Below are 22,908 nucleotides of genomic sequence, written 5' to 3' on the forward strand. Positions count from 1 at the left end.
TTGATATAAATGTATATTTACCATCTATATTCAGCATCATCTTCCACTGACTTGGTCTAACAGATTGATGGAAACCAAACCAAACTTCTCTACCACCACCTGAAAATAAGAGTAAATATTTACTCCATGTTGAAATCAGGTAAGTTCAATTTGGTAGCACTGATTCAAAGGAATCTACATAATAAAAAATATTACTATAAGGAAGAAGTATCAAATGGAGCACATAATAAGATCACACAAATTTGTCAACCGAAGTTCCAACTTCTTCAATAGCATACATTTACTTATTTTAAGTAACCAATATCAGCCATTCACTTGATTTTGGATTTGTGGTCAAGTGTAGAAAATGAAAATCTCGCCACTCAAATTCTGCGCATTTGTTCCAACTATCATAATATGTCCAAATGACTACAATTTTTGAATTTTGATCCAAGAACAATTTTAAATGGTCGGGTTCTACTCGCTGATAAAGAATTTAAGGTCAAAACCAATTTTGTCAGTCCTACCCATCTGATCGAACTGAAATTTAGAAATGAGTTTGGTGTGATATTTCAAGATGTAAACCATTTTGGTTTAATATTAATATATTTTTCTCATCAACCACAAGATTACTAATCAAACAATTTATATTTATACTAGCGGACCTGACAGACGTTGTCCTGTACACACGTCTTTAATTTCATACTTTTTTTAATGAGCTGAAACAATCTGGACCGCTTTGATGAAAATTATTATTGAAAAGTTATTACTTTGTTAAATAAATAACAGCATCGTAAATGAAAACTTTAACTCATTTTAATGAAAGGTGAAAAAGCTTGCACTCAAAACATTTTATAACATATATATTTATTTTTTTTTAATTTACAAAAACTTAATTTATCGTAATGCCATTGGATGTACAATATTTTTAGTTAGTCCATGAGGAGTATAAACAAACAAACTCGATGGTTTTCCAACTCTGGAACACGCAACGTACAATTGGCCGTGAGAAAAACACGGATTTTCTATGTCTAAGCCACAAAATGTCATCGTTTGACATTCCAAAATCAACAACTCCTTATAAATAAGAAATTAATTGAAAAAACATTTTCCAGTAGACCAAACTGTAAATCTAAACCATTCTCGAATCTCCACGAACACACACAAAAAATTTCATCAAAATTGGTCCAGTCGTTTAGGAGGAGTTCAGTCACATACACACGCACACAAGAAATATATATATTAAGATTGATCAATGTTTTCTCAGTCATCTCAATATCAGTTTGTAAAATTATAACTCAAGAATCCCAAACTTTTCAACGCCGTCATAAACTACTATATAAAGTACTACCCAGCCCAATTTTCAAAAATTTAGGATGCTACTTACCTAAAGGGTGGTAGTAGCCATCTGGACTACTGAAAAAGCTCCTACCAACAGGAGTGTAACTCATTGATGGTAAGTGCCTCATCACTACGTCTAGTGCAACAATAGCTTCGTAAGGTATTTGCCTCGTCCTGCCTTCTAAAGCTTCTTCAAGGCCAAATAAAGAAACTTGTGCTACCCACTTTATTGTCACTCTGAAAAGTCTATCTTTTCCTTCTCCAGGTAGAGTTACTTCCAATTCCTCTCTGGCATTACCTATTGGTAAGGGATCTCTTGTGTATAAATTGTTACGACCATCAAATACAGGTTTCAAATTTCCGAATATTTTCCCATATGCATGAACCATGGTTTCAATTATTTCTCTGTTCACCTGAAAAATAATTTCGATAACATTAGAAGAGAGAGAAAACATCATTATTCATTATAAATCAAATGGCTATCAACTTCCAGCCAGTTAGTTACATATATATTTACTTTATAAAATTCAGGTATTAGTTTAGGAAGGTGCTATTCTGAGAACAATAATATTCAAGGTATTAGTATTACTAATTTAGCTTTTAGTTGTTTCTTCATAGTAATGGTTTATCAGAGGATCCTCAATAATCCTATTGATTTGAGATGGATGTATCTTCAAAAATTATGTGTCCTTGATATTGATTCTAGTTCTGTAGTAACATATGAAATTTGGTTTGAGAGATTGTGAAATGGTATTTTGGATTGTTTGTCTCAGTTTAGTAATTTTTCTTAGGTTTTTCTCCGCTTCAATATTTCTTAGCATTTCAATCACATTATTCATGTTGATAAAATTATTATTCACTGGATCAATCTTCGATTATTCAATATGATTCCACTTCTTTTCTCAACAAGTTGTTGATCAAAATTACCGGATATAGATGTCAGCACAAATGTAAATATTTGAGTCACCTTTCTTGGGCATTTATCAGGTTGTATGTTCACATCATAATGGTGAACAAAACCTCTTGGCATAGATATTTGAAAGTGGTTCGCTTTGAGGCCAATCGGTCTTCCTTCTCGTCCCAAGTTTGGCCTGCGAGGGCATTGAAAGACAGGAGCTTCGACTGTAGTAGTGACTGCAGTAATTGGACCAGGAGCTGCGGATCCAGGTAGAGCCACAGCGGTGCTTGTTGATCCAATAGCTCCAGATGTACCTGCTAAAAAACAAAAACATATTGAATATTCCTCTAATCAAGATGAATACATTACAGGATAGAGTTATCAATTATCAATATGCATTATTGTATTTGTCACATATTTGGTGATAGTTCTTTTCAATTTGGAACTACTTTGGAAAACTCATTCAAGTTGAGTATCTTTCATTAAAGAAAGGTGATATTGCATTTCATCCAAAGTTGTATTTTATAATTGAATCATATAATTACGTTATACAAATTACAAATTTGGTTTCATGAAATTATATTAGGAACTAATAAATAGAAACTCAACTGAAATGTTTTCAATTTCAAAAAGTCACATGCTTCCTTGACAGATATTTCCACGAAGCAAATGCAAAACAAAGACATAACATAATCATATTATATAATTCATTAATGCCAGTGCCCTAAACCTCATGGTAACTACCATTGTCTTTGATAATTTCATTTAAAACTCCAATTTTATTATTATTTAGAACATTAAAGACATACCTGTAATTTCGGGAAAGGTAGTTTGTGTTGGTGGACTTCCTGTCTGACGAGGAGGATTGGTTTGCCATGATTCTAAAATAGAAATTTTCATTAGACCAAAATGATCTTAATGACTAATTAATATTACAGATGAAAACTTTTTTGTTTTAATTGTACTATAGTTCAATATTTATCATGAATAATTTTTCTGACTTAATTCGAGCAACCTGAAAAAATTCCTTTAGAAACGAGAAATGCAAGTAATTTTTTCACTGTTTTAAAGATTTCTCACCAACCAATATATGTAAGCTATTTTTCATTTTGTTTTTTTTTAATATATGTTTCCTTTGGTTAAAATTAATTTTAATTTTTGTGTGTAATGATTGATTCAAGATTTACAGACTAACAAAATCTTCTTTAAACTTGAATCGAAAAGATGATTATCATACATGAGAAACTAGATAAATTTTAATACTCGCAAGAAAAAATTATAATCGCATGTCAAAAAATATTATAGGCAAGCTCAAAAGAAGCGTTTCATAAGTTGTCTTTTCCTTGTCTTTATAATAAGCCAGTATTAATGACTGAAGAAATCTTTATTATTACAATAAATATTGATATCGTTGAAACAAAAATGATGTTAATATTAAAACAATGCAATATTGAAACACTGTAAATAGGAATATACTGCAAACTCAACATTTTTTTAAGAAAAACTTGAGGATCAATATCATTGTCTGGCATGCACCGAGGTCACTGACCTGTATTTGACCTTTAACAATATATTGAATTCTCATTGAGTATGACTTTTCCGGCTTTTATTCAATGCAATCATCATTTCTGAAAATTACATACACGCTACTTCATCAATAAAGAACCAAATATATGTATAGTAAGTAATGAGAATAATTAAATCTTGTATACAAGTTTAAATAACATTCCACCTTTTGTTAGAATAATTCTATAGATGCCATTAAAAATTTAAATTTGAATTCAATTGGATTACATTTGATTCCAAAAATTTTTTTGGAATATAGCTGTAATTATTTCCATCACTAATATCATTCAATGGAAACATTCTCTGCTAATATTTTCATTTCTTATGGGAATGTATGGTACCGAAATAAATGATATTTCAGAAAATATCATTCTAGGATAATGTATATAATGTCTTTAGTAACAATATTCGTTTACTCCCCTTGCACCTTGAAGAGGAAAATCCCTCCAAAATATTACTACTTTCAATCAGCGGGAAATTTGAAAATCAGTTATATTGGTTTCAGGATATAGAGAAGCATAAAAACATATAAAATATAATAAATTCGATGACTTCCAAATTAAAATAGAACATTATATTTCAAAACACGTTAGGTACTGATATAATGCTAGGTTATCTAACCCTGAACAGAAATAACTGTTGATTTCGAGAAGATAGTTCTAAATGACACTTAGAGGAGAGACATTGGAGTTCACATCAATTGAATTTCTCTATTATATTCGTGATTACGGATATATAAAAACGAATATAATTTAAAGGGTCGAAAACAAATGACAACATAGCTATAAACGCCAACGATGGAACTCGGCCAAACGTGTTGATCTAAATGAATTATCAGCTACTTACGGCCTCCGGAACCGGGAAACATTATATAAGATAGAAAAAATACACTAGCACAGGATTTTTGGTTACACTTTTTTGTTGAAAATTGTATTTATTTTAAGTATTTGTAAATGGAAGGCAACGCAGACATTTGCAATCTTTTTGTGACGTCATCTAGATTTCTCGACCTAATGCTCAAATTCACACAGCGCACGAAAATGCGCACGCGTTGCAGCTGTCAGCCTAATTTCAAAGCGCAGTTGGGAAATTATATTTTCCTGGAGAAAAAGGAAAATGTTACCATAAGTTGTTTCAGTAGGCAACAATATAAAAAACACCGTGAGTTTTACATGAATCATACCACTCCTAAAATTATGTGAGATATGAAGACAATCACATACGGATTATTACAAGAAATGTGAATTCCAAACCAATAGACTTTCGTCAGTAGTTTTTGGTTCTGAAACTAAAAGTTTTTACACTTTTCGAGTAAACTAGCCATTCAAATAACATAAAAATCGTAATATTCAATCGAAAAAAATGGGTTTGAAATGTCAAAACAAAAAAATGTAGGCAACATATGATGCAGTAGACTATTTAATAGATCTCTTATCTTTTTACAAATATAAATTGACATTTGGTCCGATACGAGTCCGATATATTTTGAGAACTGAAAGAAACCTAGTGATATTTCAATAATTGAACTTTATGTGAACTTTGCCCACCTAAACAAAATTGAAAATTGTGGAAGAATTATATATTGACGTTCACCAAAAGTTTATATACCTATTATTGGCAATAATAGTTTAAAAAAGATAATTTAAAGGTATAATGTCGATACCTTCATTATAATTCCCCTTGAATTTCAGAGAATAAATTAAATATGATGATTGACTTTTAATACAGCTTATTTAATGTTCATTTTTTGGTAAACATGGCAGAGTAACTTCAAACTCTTCAAAAGTTATTAATGAATCTCGGTAGCTGACAATAGCTACAGTCAGGTAGAAGATCAGGCGCAGCTAGTGTCAAAAAGGTGCATTTGCACAATAGCCTAGAATCCATGCATGAAATTCTTTTTTGAATAGAAAATGAGAAATTAGAGTAAGGGCCAGCTATCCACCGAGTACGAGTAGAAAGCGACGTATATTATTTGTCGAAGATAAGGAATCTACGGAATTCGATTATTCATTTACTTAATTTCAGTTAGAATTGATAGGTAATGGCCTACTTTGTGGAATTCCATTTACTATATCGTATCAGAAGATAGTGTTAACATTACAAATTACGGTTTATCTGTACTTTGTACAGAAGATTTGTGTTTCTAGATCGTGGGATGAACAAATTTTGGTCAGCAAATTCAAAATTTCCGCTTGCATAATGCATTTCGGACTATCCGAATATCTTTGAGATCATATCAGTCTGTTTGTTTACAAGGGCGTAGATCTTTTTTTTTCTTGGGGGGTAATCGAAAAAAAAAAATTTGGCGACAACATTTACTTATGTCTGTTATGTGAGAAAATGAAGTTTGAACCAAATTGCTCGAAATATTTTTTTTATTACCAATTCGTTTGTTCTTACCTTATACTGGTTGTTCCTAAATTAGAGCTACGGAGGAAAATGAGAGATTCCTTGAATAATTTTTAGAATAAAAAGTCCCATTAATATGAGCCCGCAAACGTTTTGTTTTCGAGATACAGGGTGTTTCTAATGTGACTTACTTTTTAGTGATGCTTATATCAGTTTATCAAATCTTTATCAAATTAATTCATTCATTACAGCTTACTAGCTTTATAATAATTTGGATTTTCCTGAGGATTACTAGAGAGCTGTTTGAATTTTTTTTGTCGAAATCGATAGCAAATACGACAAAACTGTAACAAACCAAAAATGCAGTACCGGACCAGAGTTCCTTCTTACATTTTTCTAAACTACCAGCGGTTCATCAAAAAATAGTTCTGTAGGAAAAAAGCAGGCACCTTTCCACGAAAAATATCACCCTATAGATTTGCATTCAAAATTAGCATGATGGAAACTTTAAAATGGAGTATCTATGGGCAACGAAAATTGAAAACAAAGTGTTTGGTGGCTCAGGTTATAGGACTTTTTTCTTAAAATGATCCGAGAAATCTGTAATTTTTATTTGTACCTCCAATTTTGGAACACCGTGTAGATATAGTCAATTCAAAACTGATTTTTCCACAAATGCATTGCAATTTGAATGAAATACAATAAATTGTACAACACATCCTAGACAAATTTTCAATGCGAATTACTGGGTTCAGTTCTTTGATAACTACTACACTATTGAAATTTTGTGAGGAGATTACGAAAATGACGTGTGAATTTCAAATTCTTTTTAGGTAAAAATTTTGGTTCTCAGTCTTTGCGAGAATTCTGCAATTTTATATTTTGGAAATCTTGGGGGGGGGGGGGTTTAATTTCCCTAGTATTCTTGAATTAACTAAGTAACTTATCCCAACAGCTCAAAATATTTCATTAGTTTCACTATTGCTGGCGAAGAAGATGCTTCACAACGATTCAAAAGTGCTTTAGTTTTGTGACTGCAAAATATTGAATATTTTTGTAGTGAATTGTAGAAGCGTAGAAATGGCGTAGGTTTTACTTGTCAAACGTCAAAAGATGACAACTTCAAAAGTTAGCTGCCCAGATAGCGAGCTATTCAAAATGAAACCTCTTATTGGAAAACAATACAATAATAATATAGAGTGTTTGCTAATTGAGACAACATATTTCAATAGTTGTTCAAGCAACATATTATATTAATTTTAGCTTGTATTACTACATCATTAGGTCTAAATTGTATGCATTTTCAACGTCCGCTAACTGACAAAGCCACGATGATCTATATTCTACAGTTTTAGCGACTTTTATTATTTGTCCCCATTGGTGACATATACTGTGTCTGTAAAGTATGGAACAAATTCATTTTTAGCTAAACAGACCACTTTATGAAATAATCCGGAAACACGTCGATTTTACATTGTAATTTACCGTATTTTAAAATAATAATCTAATATACAGGGTGAATTACTTTCGAGTAATGACGTCACCGTCATTTTTTTAAATGGAACACCCCCATTTTGTCTGAATTTTCAGATTACTGTAGCTGAGCTGATTCCAAAAATGTATCACATGTTGATTCCAATTGGTACAGGGTGGATAAAAATAATAAATTAAATCTAAACAATAATTAAAACATTCACGAATAACGAAAATATTGTAGTACTAAACTGTCATTGAATACCAATAAATTACTAAACAAATAATGACATTTCACAAAAAACTAGACGACTATGTTTTTTAAATTGATAAGAAATAATTTCTTTCATATTCTGTCTGCTAGACCACAAGTACCAAACATGTTTGGAAATAGCTCATTTTTATTAATCTTAAAATGTAACAAACTACAAGGTGTTACATTCAAACCAATTGCCGCTAGACAATAAGTATTTTTGAAAATATTGTTGATTTAACTAATAGAGAATGTTACGCGTTACTTTATGAGCACACACAAAACTATTGTATTTTTGTCAACCCTGTACCAATTGTACCATTTGATACATTTTTGGAATCAGCTCAGCTAGAGTAATCGGAAAATTGAGACAAAATGGGGATGTCCCATTAAAAAAAATTACGGTGACGTCATTACTCGAAAGTAATTCACCCTGTATATTAGATTATTATTTTAAAATACGGTAAATTAAAATAAAACTCGACATGTTTCATGATTATTTCTTAAAATGGTCTGTTTAGCTAAAAATGAATTTGTTCCATACTTTACGGACACAGTGTATATAAAATTTGTATTATAACGTAAATCTGGCATCTACGTAAGTATGTATTTCACGAAATAGTTCCAGACAGATTTACCTAGAAATTTGCTCACCATTAACAGGCTGTTGCATGTTGATATGGTTAATACTGGTCACACCAGCTGCGCGATGTCCCATCAAACTCAGAGCTAGGTCAGGAATGAGCTGGGGAATTCCCGGCTGTAGGTTCTTTCTCTCAGTATCTAGAGACATCACTCTAAAATAAAAAAAAATTAATGAATAAATTTTACATGGTAGTAAAATGCATATTTTTTTAAATCAGTTTTTGCCCAAATGTCTGGATTTTCGAATTTTGAGCATAGAAATTTCTCAAGTAACAGAATGTCTGTAATTTTCGAATTTTGAGCCGAGATGGGTCTCAAATTATTGGATTTGATTTCATGATTCGACGTCAAAATCAATTCTGCCCTTCAACCACCAGTCTATGATAACTCTCTGAAGGACTTGAAATTTTTAGGGTAGGTCCTGATTTTTCTGTACTCACGAACAGTTGAAACCTTAGAAATATTGAGACTCTTAGATGAAAAAAGGATTTTGGCCATTTTCTCTCATTTATATTGATGCAAACTATGTTGTATATTTTGGAAATCAGTAAAAATTGAGCTTTCAAAATCTGCACAGAAATCTAGTGTTCCCATTCAAAAAAACATAACTTTGGGTCATAGCTTCGTTCTTGAAAATCGACAACAATTCTTATACTGGGTGTTCCTGAATTGGATTGACGAAGAAAAATGAGATTACTCGGTAGATTTTAAAATTTAAATGGCCCATAAGCATGAGCCGCAAACGCTTTGTTTTCGAGATACAAGGTGTTTCTTGTAGTTCTACTTTTTTGTGATGCTTAACCACTTTATCGAATCTTTATTAATCTTCGCTACAGAATTGTTGAATAACTACCAAAACTTATAATCAATGTATTTATCACAGCTACCTAACTGGATCTTTATGTTTATTTGGATTTTCCTGAGAATTACTATAGAGAGCTGTTTGAATCTTTTTCTCGAAATCTATTGCAAATACGACAAAACTACAACAAACTAAAAAGTGTAGTACTGAACCAGAGTCTCTCTTTAAATTTTTCTAAACTACCAGTGGTTCACGAAAAAATAATTCTTTAGGAAAGAAGAGGGCACCATTCCAAAAAAAAAATCATCCTGTATATTTGCATTCAAAATTAGGATATCACATGGTAAAAACTTTAAATCGGAATATCTATACCAATTCAAGTTAAATATTGTGCTATGAGAGAAAAACTTGAACTTTAACACTTGTATCTCAAAAACAAAGCGTTTGCGGACTCATGTAATAGGACTTTTTTTCTTGAAATGATCTGTCATTTTCATTTGTACCTCCAATTTAGGAACACCCTGTAGATATAGTCAATTCAAAACTGATGTCTCCACAAATGAAGTGCAATTTGAATGGAACACAATAAATTGTACAACACAGCCCAGACAACTTTTCGATGCGAATTACTCAGTTCAGTTCTTTGATTTTTGTGACGAGAATGATACAAAAAACCGAAAAAAACGGGTAAGTGTATACCGATGAAGAATGCAAAAATCACATATGGCAAATAAGAGGTGGTGCCGAGAAAGCGGATAGATAGAGGAAAATAATAAACCTCGGATAAAGACGTGTTCGTAGTGCAATAAAAGTATTCATCTAGAAAGCGATATTAAACTCATAATCCGTAAAAGGGTCCGATTTTTTACTGCCTAGTGGATTTCAAAGGAAAGTGAAATGATAAATATTGGTTCATTTTATGGAGAAATTTTTATTCTTCGTCTTTGCGAGATTTCTAAAATTTTATATTTTGAAAATTTGGAGGGGGGGTAATTACCCCCAGTACCCCGCATTTCTATAAAAGCTTTTATAGCAGATGACATAGACAAGGGCGTAGAAATGGGGGGTACTGGGGGTAATTTTTAGCACAACACCTAGGGTGTAGTGCTAAAACATCTTAATTTGCCCATCCTGTAGAAGCAGAATTTCACCTCAAATATTGTTTTTTTTTATATTCTGCTTGAATTCTGTAATTTCTTTGAAGAGGCGATCTCAACACGAAATTTTGCACAAGCTTGTTAGGTATTTTAAATCTTGACGCAAATTCTCAACTCTAGTTGAATGAATGAATTCATAATGGCGAAGTACTAAATAGTTGCTTCAATTACAAAAAAAGATCATATTTGACTGATTGGGAAGTATTGTACGATAGGTATTTCCATATCAACTATTCCTTAATCTCAATTGCAAAATATTTCAATGAGGAATAATTACCAAGGGCAGCCAACCTTGTCGTGGTTGTTAAAATTGAATACCTTTGTTTTACGAAATTTATGGAGTAAATGTATCATAAATACATATATTTATATTGTTTACGTAGTCTATTTGTGAAGAAGGTAATGAAAAGATTCTACGAAAATTGGAATAATTCAGAGAAACATTCGTGGTCACTTTGATAATTCAATTCAGATGAAAATAATTAAAAACATAAAAACATAATTTAATGTAGGTATCGAGTGTCCCAAATTCAATGTCTGGTGAGGCAGTCTCAGAATCCATTTGAGCTAGAAAAACATGAGTGGCACATTTTCGGGCTCGATTTTTGAGAGAAATAATTTGGTGAAAACCGTAATCTCATAAATGCAACTGTTTTCAAGCTATAAGAGAAACTTGGAAAATGGCGTGAAATGAAAAGTTCTCATAACTTTTTTATTACTGGTGCTACATGAAACAAAACAATCTACAGACACTTTTTTTCCCAAATTGATGATAAAAAAATGAAAGATTCCTCGTATGATTTTATGAGAAAAGTCCCATAAACATTATACTGCAAACGCGTTCTTTTCGGGATACAGGGTGTTTCTATTCGGTTCAAATTTTTTCTTGTTGATTATACCAATTTATTAAATTTTCATTAATTTTCGCTACAGATTGGGTAAATAACGTACCTCGGTAAATAAGTACCAAAACTTATAATTGATTTATTCATCATATCTAACTAATTGGATCTTTATTTTAATTTGTAATTTTCTGAGGAATTTCTATCGAATTGTCTGAATTTTTTTTTCTCGAAATCAGTAGCAGATACGACAAAACTACAAGAAAAAAAAGTGTAGTACTGGACATTTTTCTAAACTGCCAGTGTTCCACCAAAAGAGAACCGGAGGAAAGAATCGGGAGCTGTGAGAATTAGGCACTGTTCCAAAAAAATATCACCCCATAAAATTGAATTTAAAATTAGCATCCACATGATAAAAACTTCCTTCTTCTCAAGGTGGCGTCTTAATTTAATGAAGGTTGGACACAATCTCTAACGATCCTTCGCAATCCGAAAACTTTAAATTGAAAATATCCATGCCAAATTTGTTTAAATATTTTATGAAGGGAAGGTGCTATGAAAAAAATCGAACTTGAACACCCTGTTTCTCAAAAACAAAGCGTTTGCGGGCCCATGTTTATATAGGACTTTCTAAAATGATCATGTCATTGTACCTCCCGGTACCTCCACTTCAGGAACACCTGTAAAACTATAACTCTCAAATGGAAAAACTTCTGGAAAAACCTAGAAACTTGAATAATACCGAGTGTTCTATTGAAGTTGTATCTTGAATTGCAGTAAACACACTCTAATCTTCAGAATTTTACAAGCGTAATAACTTTTAGTTTGTGAAGATGACAACATCGTTTTCAAAACAACTTCATTAGACTTGACAACTTTAAATTTTCAGGGTGAGTCCAGATCTCGAATGTTGCGGTCAAGTTTGTTAATGCACAAAAGCCGATGAAGGATTTCGTGGTCTCCAAGGCGCAATAACAGTCTCTTGAATTGCTTATCCATCGAACCGCTCCTTATTTGCAATTTTTTATTATAGAAGGAAGTGAATGAACCTTGCGTCAAAATTTCCAGTTTTAAAACGTAAACTGTGAAAATCGGAGAATTAAAAACATTTCTTTCCTAAGGTTCTTATTATAATCATAATCAACCAAAATCAATTGGAAACGTTGATTCCTCTTTAAGATCTAAAACAGATACCCTCTAGAAATGTTATCACAATAATTTTTAATTCTTTTTAAACTTCTCTCCTATAGACTCTATATTGAAACTTGCAAAAGTTCAAAGTTGAATTGGATGAACCTCGGGATGAACCAATTTTGTTCTATCGTCATTTTGGAAGCAGACACAGAGTTATAAATATAGATAAAGAAAGTTTTCGCAATTTTTATGTTTTCCCAACATGGTTATTTATGTATAGACATTGTCAGGTTGTAATAATATAGTGCACAATGATATTATATCATTAAAAATGTACAGGGTGGGCAAATAAGCGAGGTAAGCGGCTATATCTCAGGATCCACTCATCGTAGAGACTTGCGGTAAAAATTTTTACCACTAAAGTAAACAAAATGAAACACTGGAAATTGTTTTGAAGTTCATACCTCCACCGCTAGGGGGCGTAATAGCTATCGTCGAGTAGAAAAATGCATTTTACTCAAAAAATTTTCATATTAAGTTGGAAAAAAAATATCATCACTGTAAACCTTGGAAAATTCTCTATCTGTTTGAATTGTCACTTTCGATTTTGCGACATCAAATAAGGGTGGGGGAAAGATAGAAATCTGACTGATTGAAATGTCTGTAACTTCAGTTTGGCTCAACATTTTTGAGCAAATTAGATCTTATTCGACAGACAACATCTTGTTGATTAAGGAAAAAATATACTCATGATGAATTTGATTTGATTCAGCTGCTTCCGATAGGGAGCGCTGAGTCAGAAGTTCATTGTTTTGTTCATTTTTCTCTGAAATTTCAAATGTAATGATAGGATTTTCTTAACAGAAACAAAAATCTCATTGAATTTGCATGAAAAAACCTGAAGGTCGCAAAGCGATAATTTCAGGCCGAAAGAAGATATTCTTCAACTGATGCACTGCGAAAAATCAAATTGAGTCTTCAAGTTCTAACAGAATCAGAAATCCCATCAAATTTGTATGAAAAAACCAAAAGGTCGCAAAGCGATAGCTTCAGGGGTTCTCTAGTTATGGACGAAGAAAGATATTCTTCAACTGATGCACTGAAAAACTAAATTGTGTCTTCTTTCGGCCATAACTTCAGAACGCCTGAAGCTATCGCTTTGCGACCTTTTGGTTTTTTCATACAAATTTGATGGGATTTCTGTTTCTGTTAGAACTTGAAGACTCAATTTGGTTTTTCGGAGTGCATCAGTTGAAGAATATCTTCTTTCGGCCATAACTTCAGAACGCCTGAAATTATCGCTTTGTGACCTTCAGGTTTTTTCATGCAAATTCAATGAAATTTTTGTTTCTGTTAAGAAAATTCTATCATTACATTTGAAATTTCAGAAAAAAATGAACAAAACAATGAACTTCTGACTTAGCGCTCCCTATCGGAAGCAGCTGAATCAAATTCATCATAAGTATATTTTTTCCTTGATCAACAAGATGTTGTCTGTTAAATAAGATCTAATTTGCTCAAAAATGTTGAGCCAAACTGAAGTTACATACATTTCAATCAGTCAGATTTCTATCTTTTCCCCACCCTTATTTGATGTCGCAAAATCGAAAGTGACAATTCAAACAGATAGAGAATTTTCCAAGGTTTACAGTGATGATATTTTTTTTCCAACTTAATATAAAAATTTTTCGAGTAAAATGCATTTTTCCACTCGACGATAGCTATTACGCCCCCTAGCGGTGGAGGTATGAACTTCAAAATAATTTCCAGTGTTTTCTCTTGTTTATTTTAGTCGTAAAATTTTTTACCGCAAGTCTCTACGATGAGTGGTTCCTGAGATATAGCCGCTTACCTCGCTTATTTGCCCACCCTGTACAATAGAGTCCATTAATTAGAATGATTTTCAGTTAGATATGAATTTTTGAATAATTTAATCGATATTTCTTTTCATTTCCTATTTTTTTGGTAGGAAGAATAATTATTATTTCTTTTATATCTGTTTAAACCCAGGTTTAAGCATCTTGGCTCATATAGGCTGTGTTCTTTCCTCCGAAAAAAGTTTCTATTAACTCTCTGGAACCTTTTATCGTATACAGAAAACAGCTTTCATGAGCATTTTCTAATTATAATAAGCTATGTTTTGGGCGGCTTTTTTTTAAGTATTAATTGGTAAAGGTTTTGAAGGGGTGGTGGGTGTTTTTCTCCCCAACTTCTACGCTAATGCAAATGTACGGTATTTGAGGCGCCTATTTGAACCGCCAATGTTTTCTACACAAAAAAGGTACTATTGGTCATACTCTCTTAAGTCGACCGTTTTAGAGAAAAATCAACTTCTATGTTAAAAACATGTTCAATTTTTTGAAGTTGAGGTTAATAACACCCACTATCCTAAAATGTCTCACACTACCCCTTCAAAACCTATACCAATTAAGAGTATTAAGACTGACTTTTGAAAGCTGGCGTCGCCACTGCTTTAGAGCGTATGACCAAAATGAGCTTTGTGTAGAAAACAATGGCGGTTCAAAGGGTAGTCACAAAAACCGTACTTTTTCCATTAGTGTAGAAGTTGGGGAGAAAAACACCCACTACCCCTTCAAAACCTTTACTAATTAAGAATTTAAAAAAATTCCGACCAAAACATAGCTTATTATGAATTATTATTAGGAAATCCTTACGAAAGCTATTTTCTGTACAAATAGGTTCCGGAGATATTCGCAAAAAACAAATTTTTTTTCAGTTCCAACAGTAAAATGATTCGTTTTAGGTTGTAAGTTAATAGAGACTTTTCTTCTCTTCTTCTTTTCATATTATGAAACACCCTGTAGTGAAGACATGTGTTTTGATTCCGCTACATTTGTCAAATTTTATTTACCTATTCAAATGAAATAATGTATGTTCCCTCTATCTCTCTATGTTTATTACTGTGATCTGAGGCAGAAACACACATGTGTGTCGCCACCTAACTCTACGCAACTCTACGCAACAATTCGATATCGAATTGGCCATTCAACGAAAACCCACGCAAAACTCCACCCCAAAGCGTTTAGAAGCGTTACATCTGCATGTTGTGGCGACAGAGACACATAAGAAGGCTAAAAGTATTTCTGCCTTTATAAGCAGCGTTCAAATAATATCTGTTATCCGAACAGCGAGCTCAAAAAACATAACAACCCTTTTTGATCGTTCTGCATCGGTTTCTCAACTCGATAAAAAGAGGCTCGCAATTTATTAATAAATATTATTTATTAATCTACGTTGAGCTTATGTACCTCAATCACATTCTCAATGTTCAATTTGCAAATCTGGACTTGACTTTAGGGAAAGGGACAACATTGACTTTCTGAGCTGCAACCTTCTTGGTCGGAAAAAGAAGCTTGGTTTACATTTGACTTTTGACTAGTTTACTAAACTAGTCACTAAACTTGCAAAGCGTAAACAGAGCAAGCAAGTAACAACTTGCGGTTCACACATCACAGTATCACACATGGCAAGTTTGAGTGGCTGTTAGTATTGTTAGTAACTCTTTCTGTAAACGACTAAACCACTGCTCAATTGTTTTTTGAGTTTTAAAAAAATTCAGGCTCAACATAAAATCAAAATTATTCAAAAAAGATGAGCGTAAAAAAAACTTCAATTTTTATAACCTGAGAGAAAACATTTTTTTAAGCTAAAACTTGTTACTTTAATCATTAGACTAACAAAAATAACACATAAGTTTCACAACATGAAGTCATGAAATGTACGATGATGTACAGAGTATAGGTAACATTATATACCACAAGTTCACCTTCCGTTTAGTTCAATATTGGTGGAGAATATAAACTTTTTATGTTGAATCTGTAGCGTGATCTGTACAATGTATCTTAATAGCAACTGATTGGTGTTAATCATTAAACGATCTAGATATGGTTGAGAGATATCTTACGCCATTTAGATTACATCATTTTAGGGGTTGCAAGCATTCAACTGCGTTCTGAGATATGAACATATGAATGATTGAAATGGTGTTATTAGTGATAACAATAAAAAAATTGAGAACAGAATGAGTTTCTAGAATGAGGTCGGATAAAAATTGAAATAGAGTTACCAATCAGCAGGAAAATTATGTAAATACAGCCTGATATCTCGAGGACACGATCAAACAACAAAAAATTAGGTGCATTCGGGAAATTGTCACAATTGCAAAATAATGCGTATTAAGTTATATAGGTACAAACTTTACACGTCATGCTTGCAATTGGGTTCACCATTTTAATTACTGCATCTGAGCGATAAGAAATGTGAATAAAGTTTCCTACTGCAAGTGGAAAATCCATTTGAGCGGGAAAGCGATACGAAAATCAACCGTATGTAAACTTACTTTGTATGCAGTCGACCAGAAGTAATGGTACTGTCCCAGACAGGTACCGAAAGTTCTTTTCGTAATTATTTCTCACAATCTGCGACCATCGCACTACACACCCGAATAAAGTCACTGGGTCGCACGAATTTCAACTTTTATTTCGCGGCTTACACGGCACAAAATACCGCGCGATATTCGCGTTTACAAACGACATTCTAGAATTCTCGCAACGAAAAGACCATCACTGGATGTACTCGCGACAACAAGAAATTTATCTCAAGTTCATGCCCTATCCCAACACTTGAGTGAAACCAAAATACGGATTCAAGGCTAACTGATGAAGTCGTATTCGGATGACAACGCTCGTCCTCCTCACAAAAATCGCATTTTGTCAGACAATTCCCGAATGACAGCCGGCGTTGTATAACGCAACTTGTGCGTTTCGCGAATAGCGATGTCACTGCTAAATTGATTACGGATGGATCGCGTTAGTTTTCCACATTTCCCATCATTTTTTGGATGACACTTGTTTTGGATTTCAAGGTGGCAGGATTTAGGATTTGGCTCATTTGCGCACGCTCTGCGCATGCTACGTTTCCCTCGTTGGCTAGTCGTTCGGCGCGGGTTTGACGTTGCGTCGGATTTATGGCAGCCAATTCAATAATCGTCAACTTTTTAATGGCACCGAGCTGATAACCATTTAGCGAATGCAAATATAATTTATTCGAGTGCAGTAAATCCTGAGTAGTTAGACCAGTTTGGAGCGGTGATTTGGATATCGATTTATGAGTATTCAATGAAACTGATATAATGAGCAAATTCAATGTTTTCTTCTGACGCGATTTTTATAGTAGTTTAAAGATCTGATATTAGAAAAGCAATCAGTATACCTACCTACCTAATATATGTCGTAACAGCACAATTACTAACCTCTGATATAATGATACTGATATACATACACTCACCGGCAAAAAAACTCGGAAAAATTTCCCAAACTGTTCCACAGTGTAATAAAAAATTGTACATACTACAAATACAGATTTTTTTCATCCTGCATAAATAAGCTTTCGAACTTTTTGGAAAACTTTTCTGGAGTTTGTTTGAATACCCAAGAATTTATTATTAATTTGGAGTATAAACAATTGAAATAGATGAATCGATGATTAAGGACATTCAGTCAAATTTAAGGTGGTCGAGTTTTTTTGCCGGTGAGTGTATACCTAGGTACCTATGTAGGTCATTTGCGAAAAATTGAGTCAACTAGTGGTCAAAAGTGCTCATTGCAAGTTATAGCGGATTTTCGATTTCTCAAAAAATCTCTGAGTTGATTCTTATGAGAATAAACTGAGTAAAAAACTATTAGACTGCAAAAATTCTATTGATGCATGCCCAAAGCTTATACAATCTTAAAAATAATTGGTTTTAAGTGGCCACAACTTTTTTTTGGGAATTTTCTTTGAATCAGTTTACTCGAAAAAAAACATGGAACTTGGGGTACAAATTACCTACCTATCATCAATTCTTATTTCGTTAACTTTCTAAAGAGGGAATCGGACAAAAAGTCAAATCAAGAGAATAAATAACGTGATTCAACGTTTTTTTCGATTGTAATCAAGTATTGAGACTTGATTACAATTACAGAAAATTAATTAAATAAAAAGATGTTTTTGACGAATCCGCGGCTTAAAATCTGCGCTATATCTCTGAAACGACAGTTTCTCTAGGACCTGTTGAGAGTATCATATAAACCGTAAAAAGAATTTCTCGAATATCTCGAACAAAAACCAAGATATAGCGAAAAATTTGAAACAGTCATTTTTCAAAAACGCCCTGTAACTCAAGAACGAATCAAGATATCTATGATATACTTTCTGATATCTTATTATTTCAAAAAAAGAGATCGGGGATCCTTGAATTTTTTCCCTTTCACCCAGTTGCAAGAACGTTATTTGAAATTTAATGCCGCATTAAAATTAATCCTTCATTAAACTGGGCTGCTCATACTGGAGGATTAAAATTTTAATGACGGGATTAAATTTTAATGCACGTTCTTGCGACTGGGTGTAAGTCTTATTGTAGTTCTCGAGATGCTTTCAGTGAACATCGAGTTTGGGACACCCTTTACATACAAGAATAGTGACTGCTTTTTCTTTTTCTTCAATCTATTGGTGAACTTGATCCAAAGTAACCTATAATGCAACGCGAAAAAAAAAATTACAAAATGGCGAATGCGCTTTATTTATTCAAATAAATATTCGAAAACTTTTCATTCTGGCAATCTGGAAAGTTGTTTCAATATATGGCAAACCAGTAAAAATAAATCGTCATATCATCACATAATGATTCGAATTTAGTCAACATTCATACACACAACCAAATACTGATTTTATTGATATATTGCAATATCACCTGAATATGAAGTATAATTTTTGGGTGGATTAGATCCCCAATTAATGAAAATTCATTTCAAATAGAATAGTATAAAAAATGTGCTTCCATTTCTATGGGTAAATCATATATTTTACCATTCAAATAGTGGATCTTCAATTGAACGTAATCTCGATAAAGTCACAATTTGGCGAAACAATTGTTACATTGAAATTTGCTGAAATTAATAATAATAAAGTTTACCATACTTTTTGACACAAAAATGTTTTCTTAGTGAAAATACCACTCTTTAAAGTAAAATAATAAAATTATCAGGGGCCAATTTTTTTTTGTCAAATAGGAGCTCTCAACTATACATAGTTTAGAAAATAAAATTTGGTAGTAAAATGCACCTTCAAGAACTTTGTCGTCTTTTTCACTATAGACTTATAGAGCTTCGTATTTTTGAATAATGCGGAGTGTTTTTTGATGAAATCGAAAAAAGGTCCTTTGATAAATTTGACTAGGTGATTTTAAGTTGAAATATACGATTGCATATGAAATTGAAAAGATGCCTGAGAGGAATAACAGAGGAACTTTCCAAAAAAATTCAGATAAATTAGGCAAATTTTATTTTGCCAGGGGGCCAAAATATCTTGTGGCGGCCCTGATCACTGATGGAACCATCAATGATCCCTGTCACATACACCCTCCACCTCCATATTAGAACGTGGCGGCTGATCCACTGATCTACGAACATGGTTGTTAGGAAATCCAAATATAGTGGGTACAGCCACAGGTGAATATCTAAACCAAACCACGCGCTATTCCAGATATGTTTTCAACTTAACTCCTTCTCAGGCATCTTTAAAACTTCTCAGGCGTTCAGACGTATGCTACAATATGTAATATTTTTTTCATTTCGTGGTTTCCATTAGGTACTTTAAGAAATTACTCAAAATGTTTTGAGAATAAACTCAACAAGTGAACTGTGTAGATTTACCATTGAACTTTCCTCAATAATATCAACAACCAAATCACGTAACGGCAAACTTCAAGGAACGCCTCGACCTGCCTTCTCTTCCCCAGATATTCAAAAGCGAAAATTTGTATTGCAAATTGGATTATTACGTTATTGTTGGAAATCATAAGTGCAAAAATGGAAGAAACTCGAAAACCCGATGAAAATTTGCGTTTGGTCCAAGTTTACATATTGATCCCACAGCTGATGACCCTGAAAATCTGAGGTGGTCAAAATATTGGCCCGGTCTTGCGCAGAGATAATGAAAATCAGTAATGCCTGCCCCTCGCACTTGATCTTGAAAATCGATAGTTTATTACGCATTATATATAGTACTTTTTTTAAAGCCTTATGTGCCTTTGACCCCGTTGGCAAATCTGATAATATGGTTGAATCCTTGATTTTCAGCTCAATATAGGTATAGTTTCGAATTTATTGCTGCTAATAACGATTGACCTTCAATTTATCCAGGGACAAACTGCAATTTCTCAAAAATTTCGCAATAGGTTTTGGGAAAAAAGAATATCGCTTTGAGGGGTTGCTTCGTTCCTATTTGAAGGGTAGAACTAATTACGTTTTCTACAATGGATTCAGATCTTTTGAGTATGAGCTCAAGTTTGGCGTTCCTCAGGGATCTAACCTCGGACCGTTGCCGTTTATAATATTCATTGATGACCTTTTATGCTCTCTCAATTGTGAGGCTCTAGCCTATGCTGATGATCTGAAGCTGTTCATGAGAATACATGAAATTAATGACCAATTACTTCTTCAGTTGAGTTTGGAGTTGGTTCAAAGTTGGTGCTTGCGGAATGGACTTATTTTAAATTTGAAGAAGTGTTTTAAAGTTAATTTCACCAGGAAGAAGCAGCCACTAGCTTTCGATTATCACATTGGTGGTGATTTTATTGCGGCTGGAGATCACTTTCGTGACCTGGGAGTTTGGTTTGACAGTGAGCTGAGTTTTGTTCCACATGTTGAGGATCTGTGTTCATCTGCCTGTAGGTCTTTGGGTTTCCTGTTCAGGAGCTTCCGTGAGCTAGACGATCTGTCTGCTCTCAGAAATGTCTACTTTTCCCTTGTTCTCAGTAGGTTGGAGTGCGCTAACATGATTTGATTCCCAATTTATGCAACGCATCTTACTCCCATTGAGCGAGTTCAGAGGAAGTTCCTGAAATACGTCGTTTATAGGAAAACAGGCATATATCCGGAGCGTGGTGTTGATCTTTCCGGCATAATGGAAGAGCTGAGGTTTCAACCTTATTTGAGCGGCAGGTTCAGCAGTGCGCGAGATTCGCCCAAAAACTCTTAGGTGGAAGGATTGACTGCCCATTTCTACTCTCTCGGGTGAACATTCACGTCCCGAGGATGGCAGCCAGAAGTTCTCCAACATTTAGTCTACCCACGCCTCGGACCAACATACTCCAGCGGGCACCAGTGTATAGGCTTTGTGATTGTGCTAACAAAGTCAATATTAGTCTATTGTAGTTGTTTATTTTAAGTTTTTTTTTATTTACTTCTTTATATCTATCATTTTTTGGAGTACTTGCCATTTCGTTTAGTTTTTTAGGGAATTCACATGTATTTTCATTAAGTTGATATAATTTGTTACCCTGTTACTGGGAACTTTCCTGTTGGGTAAATAAAGTTATTATTAATTTATATCGAATTGAAACACTAGAAATTTCACACTACAATTTATTATTATTTCCTTCCATCTCAAGTCATGTGAATTATGTGAACCTTTCAACCTACAGGAGGTTCAGAACTCTGAAAAAATTCTAAACTATTGTTGTAATTAGAGCTTTGCGTTATCTTAGTAGGTATTTATTCTTTATTGGTGAAAGTTTGTATGGGTTGGAAGTTGGGACCAAAGACGTATCAAAATATATATCACAAAAATTGGGGACGTAGGTTTCAAAAGAATTTCAACACTTTTGAAAATATGGCGAGCGTTGAACATGCGTAAACTTCGAAGGGAGGTAGCACAGTATAGGAAAAAATTACGTAAAGTTGGGGGCTGATTTTCTGGAAGCAAAGGACGAGGTAACATTGCCATCTCTATTGGCACAGTTTTCCAGCTGGATTATTATTTATCGCTATTTCGATGGTATATTAAAATCGCCCGAGGAAAAAAAAATAACCTCCACTGAAATTTTCACGGTTGTTATGTGGAAAATACTAAAATCAATTAATAATTTAGAATCGTGTTTCAATAGAAGAGATAGTCCGAAAAACCGTCTCTCAGTTCTAGTGGCGTCGCTAAAGAGGGGCCAGGGAAGGGCCTAAATTTGTGTTGAAAAAATTTAAATAAATCATTCCTCGCAAACTGAACAAAACGAAAACATCATCAAATTTTATTGCTACCACGATACTGAATACAAAGTCCTACCACTGATGGCTTCGGATTAATGTATTTTTGAAATGTTTACTGCGGGTTCCAAATATTTTTTGATTTGTCCGAATTTGTCGAGAATTGAAAGAAAAAATAATAAACTATCATGTAACATTTGCAACAAAAAAAAATTGAATAGGTATCACACTGCGGCGTTCGTTCCCAAAACAGAATACAGTGTGTTTCAAGTTCGACGGCCTATTAGACGTTTCTGGAGAACGGGGCCGATTTGAAATCTGAAAATTCGGAATATGACATTGTTCATAATGCCCTATTCAGCTAAAATATTTTCGAAGTTCCGGCACTTCCGGTTATACAAGAATTGAAAAAAAAATTTTCAAAAA

General features: G+C 33.3%; 1 protein-coding gene across 11 annotated transcripts in view; it reads right to left on the reverse strand.

The window, feature by feature from the left end:
• The window catches only part of LOC123674157 (protein argonaute-2), a 33,610-nt gene extending 16,274 nt beyond the window's left edge, over nt 1–17,336 (reverse strand). For 2 of the 11 annotated variants that reach the window (XM_045609067.1, XM_045609061.1), the window contains exons 1-6: nt 16,803–17,335; nt 8,517–8,659; nt 3,028–3,099; nt 2,288–2,535; nt 1,367–1,733; nt 22–99 (exon numbers count right to left, since the gene is read on the reverse strand). In XM_045609067.1, the coding sequence (XP_045465023.1) occupies nt 22–99; nt 1,367–1,733; nt 2,288–2,535; nt 3,028–3,099; nt 8,517–8,655 (904 nt within the window). In that variant the 5' untranslated portion in view covers nt 8,656–8,659; nt 16,803–17,335. Of the gene's footprint in view, nt 1–21; nt 100–1,366; nt 1,734–2,287; nt 2,536–3,027; nt 3,100–4,630; nt 4,790–8,500; nt 8,660–16,529; nt 16,547–16,802 lie in introns of those variants that run through there. The other 9 variants (XM_045609071.1, XM_045609068.1, XM_045609063.1 and 6 more) reach the window with 8 other exon arrangements.
• Between the last annotated feature and the right edge of the window lie 5,572 nt (nt 17,337–22,908).

The sequence above is a fragment of the Harmonia axyridis genome, chromosome 2 (assembly GCF_914767665.1).
Source record: "Harmonia axyridis chromosome 2, icHarAxyr1.1, whole genome shotgun sequence".
NCBI classification, from domain to species: Eukaryota; Metazoa; Arthropoda; class Insecta; order Coleoptera; family Coccinellidae; genus Harmonia; species Harmonia axyridis.